Source organism: Neodiprion pinetum, chromosome 1 (genome assembly GCF_021155775.2).
Source record: "Neodiprion pinetum isolate iyNeoPine1 chromosome 1, iyNeoPine1.2, whole genome shotgun sequence".
In the NCBI taxonomy this organism is placed as follows: domain Eukaryota; kingdom Metazoa; phylum Arthropoda; class Insecta; order Hymenoptera; family Diprionidae; genus Neodiprion; species Neodiprion pinetum.
The window spans coordinates 40637325-40651787 of record NC_060232.1 but is presented as its reverse complement, the minus strand read 5'-3'; the positions used below and the strand labels follow the sequence as shown (position 1 = coordinate 40651787).

Here is a 14463-nt window from a genome sequence, read left to right as displayed (position 1 = left end):
ATAGAAATATCAAAGTTGAGAAAGCGTATTTAAGCTATAGATGCGCGAATTATGCCGATTGAAACTCTTCTAGCTGTGATTTAAGGAAACGATTCAGAGAGCTGCGAATTTCTGTTTTTCGGAATCTCACACTGTGGCAACTTTTTTCAATAATTTTGATCAGCGGGAAAAGAATTGTATAAGGATGATTAGGATTATAAAAGTAATTAAATTCTAGTGATTACACTGAAGTACTGAAACAAAGAATAAACATGAATATACTAAAGTTGCATGATTATTTCTGGACCATGTATGTTTTCGTCAAATTAGCAACGAAAATGCAAATTTTATAACTAATTGATATACGTAGGTATATGTATAACCTAGGAATGACTCAATTAAGATATTCTTAGGTTTTCAAATATCAAATCAAACATACCGTACCGAGAATTGCTAGTTTGAACAAATTGAAATTTGGTGTAGTAACATTATTTGGCAAAAATAAAAATAAAAAAATCTAATCAAAATTCTGTGAACGAATCGTAATTTTTCCAAAGATTCCACTGAAGAATCGACGGGTCTACCCAATAAGGAACTGTTCACAAAAAAAAGCATTTCTTTGGGATCTGTAGCAGTTCACCAGCAGCCGCGAACATGTCCAGAATAGTCCAGAAACGCGGTTTGTGGAAAGCCTAGCGTCGAGTTTGGATCCAAAATGTAAGAGAGTTGATTACGTGAGAAAACAATGAAAATTGAAAGTTGGAAGTTTGCCAGAACTGCTCGCGAGAAACCTAGCCTTGTGACAAAGACAGCCCGGTGGCCTTTCAATGCCTACACAGTAGGTGAAAGGCAAAGGAAGGAGACCCGAAGTATAATCGTAACGTGGCAGTGGATAATGGGCTAAAATCGCGAGTCCAAGTTGTACCTAATTAGCGATAGCAGCGACAGAGCAGTAGAATAGCAAGGTTAGTTCTATGCGCAGATTCCTACATTACCGACACCAGCCAAGAGACAAACCTTTTTCAAGAGTTTCCAACGGTGGGGGATATCCACGTTGTGACTGACTTTATCGATAATGTCGGACAGCCAAATGATCCGATGTTCCATCAAATCAGTCAAAGTGAAAATATCCCTCAGTGTCGAACGTTCTTGAAAAAGGTTTGTGTCTTGGCTAGCGTTAATAATGCAGGAATCTGTGTCCAGAACTCTTTTTGCTATTTGTATCCTGGCATTCAACCTGAAAGGTCAAGCTTGCCAAAAGCTCGAGCTTCTCCAGATGGTAGAAGACTGTGGGGCAACGAACTCAGCCCGAAGTTGCGCAGACAAGTCCCGAATGTTTTTACCATCCGTTTTGTTCCGAGTTTTTTCCGAGATATCTGCAATCCGGAAATAAGCTTGATTTTTTCAACACTGCCAGTGTAAAATGATCGCGCGAGATAAATGAAAATTCGAATATACCTATTCATATATTTGGTTCTCTTTGTGAGAATGATCGGTCAAAAGCTACGGCTTACCAAAATTTATACATATAACTGCACATGATTAGTCATTAAATCTTCGAGTCTTGGTAAAGTTAATTCGATTTGATACGCGAAGGAGGATGAATTATGCGGACTTCTGTAGTTGGCCCCAGAAAACACGGAATATGTGGCAAAGGCCAAATCTTGGAATAGGATTTCATCCTCTTCAACATCGATCGTTCAGACAAGGGGCAGACAGACACGCAGTGAGAGAGAGTCTACCGTTCCATGACGCGACTGACTCTGCCTCTTTTTATTCCTGTCGCCGAAACGCGTTACCGGACCCACTCAAGAATTGTGAGTAAACTTTTTACGGCTCGTTCCCAACTTTACGAAAACTTGAAACCCATACGAGGATCCGCCGGCGGACAGGATTCTCCGAAAACTCGACCCTGCAACGCCTAAACAAAATCAGCATCTTCGTTTCTTTCGCTTTGTCTTCTCTACTTCATCCAACTCCTATTGTCGCACGGAAAATTCAATAACGTCACTTGTCCTGAGAACAAAAGTCTCTACATTTTCGGCGAATTCAAGTCATTGGTGAAAATTTTCAAACCCGTCTCGAATCCTAGTTCCTAAAAAATGGGCTTGGAAACCTAGTGCATATTCTTTATTTTGTGAATGGGGCAATGAAATACCATCCTGGGACCTGATGCTAGATGATTCAAGGTTCGGTTCCGCTTACCTAAACTCCACGAAGCCGTGATGGAGTATCAGGGCCATAAAGTCACCCTGGAGATCGTCCCGCTCCCCGGCCAACAGGAGAACTCCGTCCCAGGCTTCCGGGCGAAACTCGAGTTCCAGCTGAACGTGTTTGTACGCCGCTCTCAGCGCCGGAAATGCGAGCCAACCGGATCCGGTGAAACGAGGAGACCTCACCTCCGATTCTGTGAAATTCAAACCCCCGCATTATGACCCGTTACTTAATCATCGTTACTTAATCATCAGGACATAGGGATAATTGAATGTACGATTCGTTAAATCGGGAAAAGGTTTTTCGCCAATTTTGTGGAGTATTGACGTAATGCACCGCGGTAGGGTGAACGGCTTGTATGTCCTCCGATTGCGAGATGTGATCACATTGGATAATCCTACGGGAGGGAGAGAGATGTTATATTACACGTATAGGTATGTATATGAAACAATTCACCCCAGCTGTGCACCCCGCTTCTTGTAAAAGGTTGTATTCCCTTAAGCTTTAAGCCCTAAGTGGATTATCGAATCACGTGTTCCGGAAGTCCAATTGTTTATGCTGTCCCAAAACCGGAATATAACAGTGGGACGGTACCTTGGATAAAATCCCGGAAAGATGAACAAACCGTTTTCCCGAACTTGAATATTTTTTTCGACTAGCCCTGAAACAAGCATTCCAAAATATACGATATCAATTTTAGGCGGAATTAGGAGGGATAGAGGTACGACTCAGACGGTCTAAAATCATGCTTATTCTTACATTAGGAGTGATTTTAAAGAAAATGAAAACACTTGGAGCAATTTCTGTTTGAGGGATTTATTATTTATAGTTTAAAGACCATTTTGAAATTTTTTCATTGAAATTAATAACAAAATGGCGGCATGGCGCATATAAGTAGCGAACGACTCCGAACTCGAAAGCTTTTGCGGTGGCGCATCTCCTGACACCACCATTCAACTTGTAAACAAATAGGAAAATTTTCTTGAGTTAAAAACATCTTTTCGGAATTGAGCTCGTAGCCCAAATGTTAAAAAAAGAAAATTTCAAATATTTACGATAATGAACAAAAAATTGTTTAAAAAAATTTTGGGACTGAAATTCAAAATCCTAGCCACGAGCTTGAATCGATAAACAAGTTTTAAACATTGTTTCAAAATTTTAAATTGATTCGATAAGAATTGACCGAGGAATCTGCGCCACCGGATTGAAAACGTGGTCGTTCGCTACTTTTACGAGTCGTGCCGGCATTTTGTTATTGATTTCGATGGAAAAATTCTGAAATGTTCTTGAAACTATGAATAATAAAGATCTCAAACTCAAATTTCTCTGAATATTTTGATTTTCTTTAAAAAACAAAACCTCCTTAAAATAAGTATGATTTTGGACCGTTCAAGCTCTACCCCCCCTTAATGCACACAGACAGTGGGAACGACTTTCTCCAAAAATTTCATTCAAAAAAAGGATATGATAAAAGGTATCTGCAGCAGACGATTAAGCGAGAATCCATTCGTGACCTCGAATCCCATACGTGAGACGAAGCGTTGTTTCATCCGACAGGACGTGTGGCAGGGTTTGAGGTGAACCAGGGAACGAACGAAGGTAAAGCGCCGCATTATAAAAAGATTGATTCGTGAACCGTGAGTCGACGTCGTAAGAAAGCCGGGGTGTATCCGGCAGGGGTGGAAATATAGGGGAGCGGGCGGGGTGGGGGTGGGGGGCTGATAAAAAAGAAAAACTGACAAGGGAGCCGGGAAACACAACGAGGTAAAAAAAAAAAAAATTAAACAAAAAAGGACAAGGGTAAAAAATTGCCGATCCTAAGCCGCGCAGATGGCAACCGAAACTAAATTCGGAGGATCCGTATCAATCACGACGGGAAATATGCCGCGACTTCGAAGGGGAAACGCGATGTTTCGCGTGTTACCGAGACGGCGATAAATGAGCTCCGGCAATGAGTCGGAAGCCCTTTTATCCCGTGCATCCCCCCTTCATCCCCGCTACGCAAAAACGCTGCATTGCCTCGTGAATGAAGCCTGCAGCGTCCTGCTTATTTTCTCTGTTACCTCGTTCGTTCTTTAACTTATTTTTTTATTTCTCTGTTCAGAGTGACTCCACTGATTTTTATTTATTAATTTATTTTTTTTCTACTTCTTGACTACGCACATGAAAGTATGAAATTAAATTGTTCGGATAAAATTTGCGCTTGTACTTTCACTTTTTTCTTTTCTCAAAAAAAAAATTAAAATATCTGAAACGTTCAAAATTCGCCCCCTGATATTTCCTCGAACTGTTCAACCTACGCGATGCACGCCAGAGGTCTTCGAAATTCTTTCGCCAACGATCAGCATGCGCCGCGAAATGAATTTCGAGAGTGGAAATCAAGCTTCCGGGAGTTTGATTAATGGAGTTAGTTGTCGGGCCCTTGTACTAGTATAATTACAGGCTTTTCCAAAGAATTCAAATTATCTATCGTATTGATTGCCCTCGAGGCAGCGCGTAGTTGCAGACTTTGCGCGGGGTTTTGCACGATGGTAACCGGCGAGCTAGTATATATGACTATGTGCCATACCTACACGTACTCTTACATACAGGTATGTACATACATATATAGGCTAATCCATAGGGAAATTCCTGACTCCATTAAGCCGCCTCAGCTGCTCCTCCCCTCCGTTCGATTCACCTGGTTGTATATGTATATATATATCTATACACACCAATTTTCCCATTCTATACACGCACAGACGCACACGCGTGACGAGTAATAAAATCGTTACCGGGGGAGAAATTTGGTGGCAGCGGTAGCCGTCGAGCTATCAAAATTGAACAAAAAAACATGAAACCAGCACGAAATTCATTCACCCGGAAATTGGTGCGATTCACTCTAGGATCATATCGAAAATTGAAATTCATCGATCAAACTCGAGAAATTACACTGACGCGTGAAATTTTTTCACTAACCTAAACCGGCGAATTATCGAAGCTGTTTAAACGATTTCGAGGATTTCCCGAGTTCGTATAGCAGCGGAGCTTTTTGGAAAACCGTCGCGTGGCGGTTCGATATACATACACCTAGGAAAGTTTCTCCCTTGCAATTAATTGTCGAATTTATGGCGAGTTCGTGCAGCCGCGCGTTTTACTCGGTCGAAAGGACGCCTTGGAGTACGAAACGCGGACGGCGGTTATCCGACGTTGGGGCGAGGTTAAAATTCCGAATTTTAAAAGTTCCGAAAGAGCGAAATTACGAATTTTTTCGCGGCGAAAGTTAAAGTAATAAAATCTAACTTTGACGAAACGTTAAATTTTCGAATTGTCCAAAACCCGACGCTCAAAAGTTCCGGAAACGCAAAGTTCCCAAAGGACAAAATCCCGAAAAAGCGTAACTCCGAAAAGTCGAAGTTTCGAAAGTGCGAAAATGACAAACTTTAAAAATCTGAAAAATTTCTAATAATCGACGATATTTCAGTTCCGTGAACTTCTGGAATTTCGCTCTATCGGAACTTTACTCAATCGTAACTTGAATTTCTGGAATCTAGCATTTCGGAAATTTGAGCCGTCGGATTTTCGACCATTCGAAGCTTTGTCGTTTCTTCAAGGTTTGATTTCTTGACTTCAACTTTCGCCACCAAATACCTCGGAATTAAGCACTTTCGTAACTTTTCAAATTCGGAACATCAAACCCGCCCCCCGACATCCTCGATCCTCGCGTGCCGAATGCAGGAGGTCCTGCAGCGGCGGAATCGATTATGGTAATAACGAAGCCGAGGCGTGTGCAGCATTACACGCATCATTTACTACCCGCAATACACGAAACACGGTTTGTCAGAGCTTGCAAGCGTCGCGCCGCTTCGTGTGGTTCGAATCTATCGATTCTATGCGACGGTGCGAGTGCGGAGAAATGGGTTTTCGGTGCCGACTGGCGAAGGAGGAACACGCCATTTGCTCGTTTCACTTTGAGTGTTCTGAAAACATTTGGAGACCCGCGCTTTGACGATGCCCGGGCCAATTTCTTGCCGAGTTTGTAATCAGTCTGATTTAGGGGTGAATGGCCACCCTTGCCGTCCGAGTAAAAAATTGTGGCAAACGAAGAAAGCATTGAAAAAATCAATATCGATACGAGCAGGAATGAAACAACATCCCCGACACGTGAAGGGGATGAATCCTAAGAAATTCGAATGACACTACATAAGAAAATTTTCATCGGCTGTTTAGTTGGTAAAAAATTTTAGCAAAATGAGTATTGCTGCAACACCGCTCATATTATTGGAATCATAAGAAAATGTCATGTAAGGAATTACTTGCTGTGCGATTAAAGTTGTCAATGCAACATTTCCTGCTGATTAGGAAGCAAAATCAATTTCTTTCGTTTGCTACGTTTTGTTGACAAGATCTTGTCATCCGTTTATTGTTGCACGAAATTTAAACCATCGCAATAGTTATGAGAAAATACAGTAGAAGTGAAGTTGGAAATATACTTCTTCACTGCGATAAGAAGTGAAAATGGTTAAAGACTGTGTAGTAAATTGCGGAACTCGAATGGCAGAAGCAGGCGAAAAAAACATTAAGAGCAAATAATTTAGTTACACCTTTCTGCTGGAAAAACTGCAACAACAGCCTTTGGAAGCGATACCGGGGGGGAATAACGGTTTTTGGAAAGGAAGGTCCGAAGTAGGTTGTTGAGAGGAGACGTCGGTGAACTTCTTGAGATTCGCGTAAAATTTTAAACGCCAATAAAGTCTGAAGAAACGAACTTTTCCTGTCTGTTCACAATCAGTGTACGTTCATGGATGTTTGTACGAGTAACGTCTACAAAAATTAAGGTGTTTAAATAGCTCCTTGCGCAACTCTTTACCTCATAAAAGTAAGAAACAATTTAATAATGTTTTACAATTTGCAATTGACAATATCGGCATGAATTTTTAAATCGAAAAAAGTTTGACAATCCGTTTTAAAGTTTAATTTCAGAAATAATTCATAGATATTAAACTCCAATATATCTGTCATATTTGTTTCGCAGTTTCAACTCTTTTTCAAAAAGTAGTGACGTGATTTGATGGCTAATCATTCGAGTGGAAAATGGTTAGCAACTTTTGTTCTTCACGTTGCAGAGTTAACTCTGGATATTGTTTGAAGACTGGCAGATACGCCTGAGGAGAATTTTCTCATAACCTAGTCTTATTATAGCAGTTTAGCTAGCCTTTTGAAGTGTAATGCATAATCGGGTAAAAGTCACGAGCCGTGGGGCTAGTCAAAGTAAAAGCGGTTGCGGTGAAGGCAGACATCGTTTATCGAATACCTTTGACCTTCTTTTTCTACGAGAATTCAAGAGGTATAAGAAACCAAAAGAGTCTGAGCTGTCACGGAGAAAATAAAAACACTACCACTTATCGAAATTTTGATTCGAGCCGACCTTAAACCGAATTTCAAGAATTTTGACTTTTAAAATTGTACCCCACAATTTTCGCATCTCTAGCTTAGATCACATCAAACTATAACTTCGCGTATCTGAATAGCGTGAAAACATTTTTTTTCTTCTTCTAATCGGCCAATTTTCGATCAACTTTTTAAATACCAGAGAAGTGATAACATCCGCAATTCAATTGTTTTCTATTATCGTGGAGCGACGAGAAAGAAGCTTTGTCAATGGAAACGAATTTCTTCTCACAATTGGAGTAAATTTTCTCTTTTCTTATCGATTCTACTCGATAAGGGGAAATTTCTCGTGCCTGATAGAATTCGACTTTATTGCTGGGCGTATCGGAATTTCGTCTCCGAGCTGCTTATTTTCGACGTGACGTCATTACGCCATTTACGATTATTTTACCGCGTAGATTATTAAAGGAGGAAAAGTGGCGGCGGCGGGGGAGAAATTTGGCGCGGTGGGTTGTCAGGCGACGAATTCCACTGCGAAAGCAGCTTGCGATGCGAGGATGCCGCTTATGCCGAGCCTCGCAATGTTATACAGCGCGTAACTGGGTCACCGAAAATGACACATTACTGGGTACACCATTATATTCACCTCCACTCCCTGCCCGTTTCTCTCTTTTTTTTTCTTTCTCTTTAAAGGTAGAAAAATAAAAAAGTAACGAGAAAACCGCTCAACGGTTTAAATAAATTATGAAGCTTTTTTACCCTCCAGTTAATTTTTACACACTGCAGTATATGTCTGGAGAAAATAAATTTAAGAAATGTATTGCTGTTTTTAGGAAATAACTGCAATGTAAGAAAATTGTGGGAGTCATAGGCGGCATATTGCCGAATTCAGATCTCAATTTTAAAACAAAAACAATGAATGCTGTTTCTCGTAAACAAATTTCTACCCTATCTATTCCTACTAGAACCGTAAATTTTTCATTATCGTTCTTCTCGGTGACATTTTCGACGAAACCTTACATTCATTGTTTATTCACAAGAGAGTTTTTTGTTAACACAGAGAAAATGAATTGCCCGTTTTTACTTTTTCTTTGTTTTTTTCTTTTCTCCATTCAACGTAATTGAAAAAGCGGGGGATTTCGAGGTTCACCCTTAATTAAATGAATGCATGAAATATTATGTTTATACTCGGTAATTATATGATTTTGTACGCATCCTGCATCTGCGTGTAAAACTTTCAGGACAAAAATCAGGGAGACTGCAAACGCTATCACACTGTATAAATAAATAGCGAATGACGAAGGGTGTACAAAACATCGAGAGGCGAAGACCATGAAGGACCTTAGGGCGGTTTGAATTATATGAAGATGAGGGGCGGGCAAAGTGGGTAGTCCTGAAAATTTTCCACAATTTTTCTTAAACTTCGAAAAATGTTTTAAATTTCATTATTTGCTTGCTCTAGCAAACTGCAAACACGAAATCAACTATATATCATGAGAACTTAGGAAAAGGCGAGCATAAAAGCGTACCCTTAAAACTTTGCGCATGACTTTGAAACATTGTTTGAAGAAGGGCCCGTTTTGCCCGCCTTTTCTCCATAAGCCTCTTACATATACGTAGCTAATCTCATGTTCAAAGTATTCTCAAGTAAATACTAAAATGAATGCAAAGCATTTTTCAATTTTCAAAAATTTCCATTTTCCCCGCAATTTCCGGACTTTTCGTACAACGGTGTTGAACGCCCGGAATCGGTTGCGTTATAGTTTTTCAATAAAAATTTGGAGATCCATTGATTCAAACCTCTATTTGAAGCGTTAATTTCGTAAGTTGCCCACTTTGCCCGCCCCTCCAATTTATAAAGCGTAGGTACGTAACGTTCGATATTCAAATGAGCAACGATGGTTTTGTAATGTAGCATGAAAATCTGCTGGTGAAGCGTCACTTTTTCCTCATATTTTTATACGAAAGTTCAGTTTATTCATTAGCTTCTCGAATCGCAGTGGGTTATATTATGTGAGCGGGAGTTGGAGGAATGAAGTAGGAGAAGGCTAAAAAAGATAGCCATAAAGCCAGTATTTCTGCACTGGTTCCATCGATTTTGTAATCAAGTCAAACGCGAGGAACACCGAGAAAGCGGTTTTACCGCTGTAGCTGATCGTGAGCGACGCCGTAGCCCCTCTAAATAAATATATTTATTGTTATTCCCCACGTCACCGGCAGCTGTGCACGCGCAAAATGTTAAGGCTAACATTCGAATTCGAAAAGGTCGGGGAACGAAACCTGCGTCGGCGACCCGACCCTTCGCTTCTCGGTCATGCTCGTCACCTTTTGTTCGAACCTTTGACCCCGGACCTCAACTCACCTGTCGGCCCTTTTCGCCATTAACCCTTTTAGTCGCAGAGGGATGCTCAGCGTCCCACTTAAAACATTTCCCTGTCCTACCCTTATCACAATTTATTTACAACTTGAAGTGATCTTCGTTACTTCGTATGACTATTAAAATGTGGAAAAATCGAAGTTGATGGTTTTTTCGATTTTAGATCGTCCATATTGGATCCGCCATCTTGGATACAGAAATTATCAAATTCTAACCTCAGATTCGTAATTAGTGATCCTAAAAACCCCCGAGTAATAAAATGCAGGCCAAAATAGTGAGTTGAAATATTTGTGATTGAAAGGGTCAATGCTGGAATAACAGGTGTAAGTGAGTTTACAAATCGTAACTCGGTTGATAACACGAATATAATTATTTAGCTGCAGAATATGGAAATATTTTGGGAAGGTTGGCAGGTTGAAAAACATTGCTTTTTCGGTTATTTCGACACGAGATAATTGCACATTAAGTATTCATGAAATTAACTCATTCGCAAGCGCGCGATGATGAGTTTCACAAAAATGCAAGACGTGGAAAATAAAATTTTATAAACAAGAACTCAGACATCGTATTTTTTTTTTTTATTTTAAATAGCGTCAAAATATAAAAAAATGTAATATATTCGTTTAATTTTATACCGCGATGATTGTTTTTATTCAGAAATTTTTATATACAATCTCATTTGAGACGGATTTTTTTTTTACATTGATATTACCGACTTCGACTGTGATCGACGAAATAACAATATCGACTTGATTGTTGAAATAAAAATGTGAAATCGAAGGGATCTACTAAATTTCAAACCATTTCGGGTCGCGTCGCGAAATAAATAATCGATATAGTTTACAAATTTACAATATTTTTCCTTACATATTTCCAGAAATTATCATCCCTTACGATTCGTGAATACATTAATTCGATGAATGCGCATTGCGCGACCATCTTGTCATCAAAGAAACGCAAGGTATTGATTTTCAACTCGGCAACCCCCTGAACTTGCAGCGATCGGAGAGAAAAAAACTAAGCAGTGGCAGTGGGATCAGCGTACTAACATCAGGCGCATCACATGGAGCCTAACCGGTTTATCAGGGGATCGATATCCTTCGGAATCCAGCGGCACGTCTATGTCGAGGATCGAAGCAATACCGATATTTATAAAAAGGCGGGTAACACTCGGAGCCGCCGAGTATTTCGTCGTTCAGACTTTAGAACCTGGGGAGAACCGATTCCAACAGGTCGTCCTGGAAATTTACGCCATTTTTTTAGGAGCCATAACCACGTGCAGTCGTCCCTCGAAACGTGATTCTGCTACCTCGACGCTTTATTCCCTCCGTGTCAGTGACACGCGGACTACGCAATTTATATTTTAACCAGCCGTATAACACGCCTTATGCTTACGGGGATTTATCACTGCGGATACAACAGGCGAGTTCTGCAGGCAATGGTAATACGCCGTGTTGGTCAGACGGAAGGACGAGCACGTGACACACGTGTTTAAATTTTTACTACACGTACGACGCCGGCCGAATTGGCTTTCCTGTTTATTATGGAATATTACGTTCACGGAAGAATTCGCTGCAGGTATGGCAGAAAACGTGTATTAAAAAAAAATTAAGTACGAACACCGAACGGTTTATTTTTTTCCCCTCTATCTCTCTCTCTCTTTCACTATTGGCAATAATTTTTATAATACAGTTTCGGCTTGTGTTCTTTTTTACCTGTGTTTTTAGAGTTTATTTTTATTTTTATTTTTTTTCACCCCCAAAAACCGACAAAATGAAAAACAAATTCCCGGATACTCGATTATATATTTTCATGTGAATTCTCGAAACGATATATTTGCGCAAAGTACCTCGAACGATTAATCATTCATTTTCGGTGTGGATAATATGTAAAACAGCCCCTCCTTATTTGAGATTAGAAACCCAACCGAATTGCGTCGGAGGGTTCAATATTAAGCTTTGGGTATTTTTTTTATTTTTTTTTTTTATACAATACGCCGGAATCTCGCGCCTGGCATAAAAATTGCGTTTACAATGAAACTAAGCCCACGCACTGTTTAATCCCCACTATTTGATTTCTTCTCGAAGAATTGATGCGGTGAAAAATTTTTATTTCGAAATTAAAGAAAAGAAACGCGTTTCAAGGAAAAACTCCGAGCTCGCTTTAGCTTCTTTAAACCTTTTCATAACCCTGCAGCGTTTCTCCTCTCGTTTTTCTGTCTCTTTCTTATCAGCCATGGCAAAAATTTAAATCACACTTTAGGTTGGTCCTTCCCTGGGTGGAATTTCATCTCATTTCATTTCATTTCATTTCATTTCATTTCATTTTATTTCACGTTCCCGGAGTCAACGTTTCTCCGTTCTTCTTTCATTCTTACCACGGCTGCACCGCAGCCTTACGGCTAGTCGCGGTGTCGATATTTTATCCAGAGTTTGTCGCAGTCGCGTGATTAAGTATAGCCGTTGTGATCGTGCGGCGGGGGGTCGGTCGGCAGCTGCCTAAGAGGGTGGCCCTTCGACGAGGAGCGCCCGGCGTTAAAGAGGAGCAACCATCACCGTCGGCCGGGCAAGCGAGTCTACAAACTCCTCGTTTATTGATTTTCCCCGGTTTTCCGCGGCGGGCGAACGGCGAACGAGCTTTTCGAAGTAGCTTCTTAATTTCATCGAGTCACCCGCGCCTCCCGCGATGGCCGGAACGGAGCTTGCGGACGCGTGATCAAATTTTACGGGTTGATGGTGAAAAAAAAAAAGGGTCGGCAGAAATAATAAAAGAAAAGGCCGAACTCGTTTTTTATCAGACCCGACTTATTTTTTTCCCGACACAAGGTGTTTCGAGGCAAACGTTCGCAGCCACGCAGGTTTTTTCTCTCCCGTTTACCGTCGAGAACGTTATTCTGTTGGTTTTTCAAAACCAACGACGGCGTGAAATTAACAGTTCTGAATTTTTAACGCGCATCCTGTAATCTGGACGGGTCTCAAATTGGTTTTTTGATCAAATATACGTAGACGGACTATAAAACGAAAAAGGGGACTGAACTGATTTGCGTGTCTCGTTTGTTCCTATTGGTCAAAGAATTATTATTCCTCTGTCCGTGCGCATATCCACATTATTATATCCGTATACTAGACGCATTGTAAATTAACAAGAAATCGAAAGTCAGATCAAAAAATGTGTGATTCGAATAAATTGATCGATAGTGTAAGATTTTGAAATTATTCAGGTAGCATCGAGGCAACTTTCTTCCTCGTGTTTCAATAAAAAAAAAACTACTTTTCGACATGACCCTGTTTTCCATCGTCCCCCTAAATTGCGACTGTGTGGTCATAAAATCGCGGAGGATTTTATATTACAGGGTGCGTGCGTGGAATGCTGAAGAGTAATCGCGTTCGATCGGATAATGATGAATCCAACGACGATTGGAATTCCAATAGGGCGATAATAATATTCATCGTGATCAGATCACTGGCATAACTTCAACACCGCAATGAACGAGAATCGCCGCGCTGTTGCTTCGCGGTTCGGCACGTGACTGTCATCGCTGTATGTAATCTACAAGGTACGGTTACATCAAATAATTTCTTTACATCTTGTTATACATGCAGCCTGCCAGATGTGAATAATTTATCATTCTGGAAGGAGCTGTTCTTTTGGTAGACAATTTTTTACACGTAGAAACGTCGAGAGAACTGTCTCGTACGCGAAGAAAAGCTCTAACGGAGCAAGACAAACTCGACGCTCAGTCGTCGTGCCTTTCAGATCTTTCATGCTTTGTGACTTTTTCCCGTTCACCCCCGCCCCTGAATTCCTTGCGAGTTATAAAACTGCTAGAGAGATTGATACTCGCTTCTTACTGTACAAAATCAAATATTTAAAGGGTGTTGTTGACGGTGTTGTGAAAAAAAAAATTCAACCCTCCAAATTGTACAAGACTCGTAGAATTCAAGTTTCAGTCACTGACGGATTGTTGGAACCGCTTCAAACGACAGAAATTTATATTCGAATTTCGCGCCCGCGTCTCATGGTCAGTAAATTTAAAGGTGGCTTCCATTCTACACCAGGAATATATTCTTCTTTAAACACTTTGATATCCGGAAGCAAAAAACCGTTCGAAACTCTGAAAGCTCCGTTTCTTTGTGCCCCGCAACCTCCCCCTCATTTTCCCTCGGGTCACGCATCTCGCATTTCAGCCAACGTTTCATTTCGCTAGTGCGAATGCCACGCCGTCTGCGAAATTCCCCCCTCCCCGTTGCCAAGCCCCCCATAGGGCGGCTCCTCGTCATAGAAGATCCAGACGCTTGGCCTCCTGCTGTTGTACATTTTCTCACTGTTTCAGATTGTCACAGTACAACTATGGAACACCCTGCACCTTATGGATGGATTTATGGATTGTATGAAGTTCGACTTCATATACATGTAAAATGACGATACCGTGAAGTCTTATTGTCAAATACCCGAGTGACCTGAAAGCTTGGACATACTGAGCATCAAATTGTTTTCAAACATATTCTATTTTTTCATTTTCA

The 14463-nt window shown here is 40.7% G+C and overlaps 1 protein-coding gene across 1 annotated transcript in view; it reads right to left on the bottom strand.

Annotated features, from left to right (window-relative positions):
* Nucleotides 1-14463, bottom strand: part of LOC124210739 (EGF like, fibronectin type III and laminin G domains protein pikachurin) — an 82603-nt gene that overhangs the window by 24146 nt on the left and 43994 nt on the right. The window contains exon 6 of the mRNA XM_046609019.1: nt 2185-2386. Coding sequence (XP_046464975.1) covers nt 2185-2386 — 202 coding nt within the window. The remainder of the gene's footprint in view (nt 1-2184; nt 2387-14463) is intronic.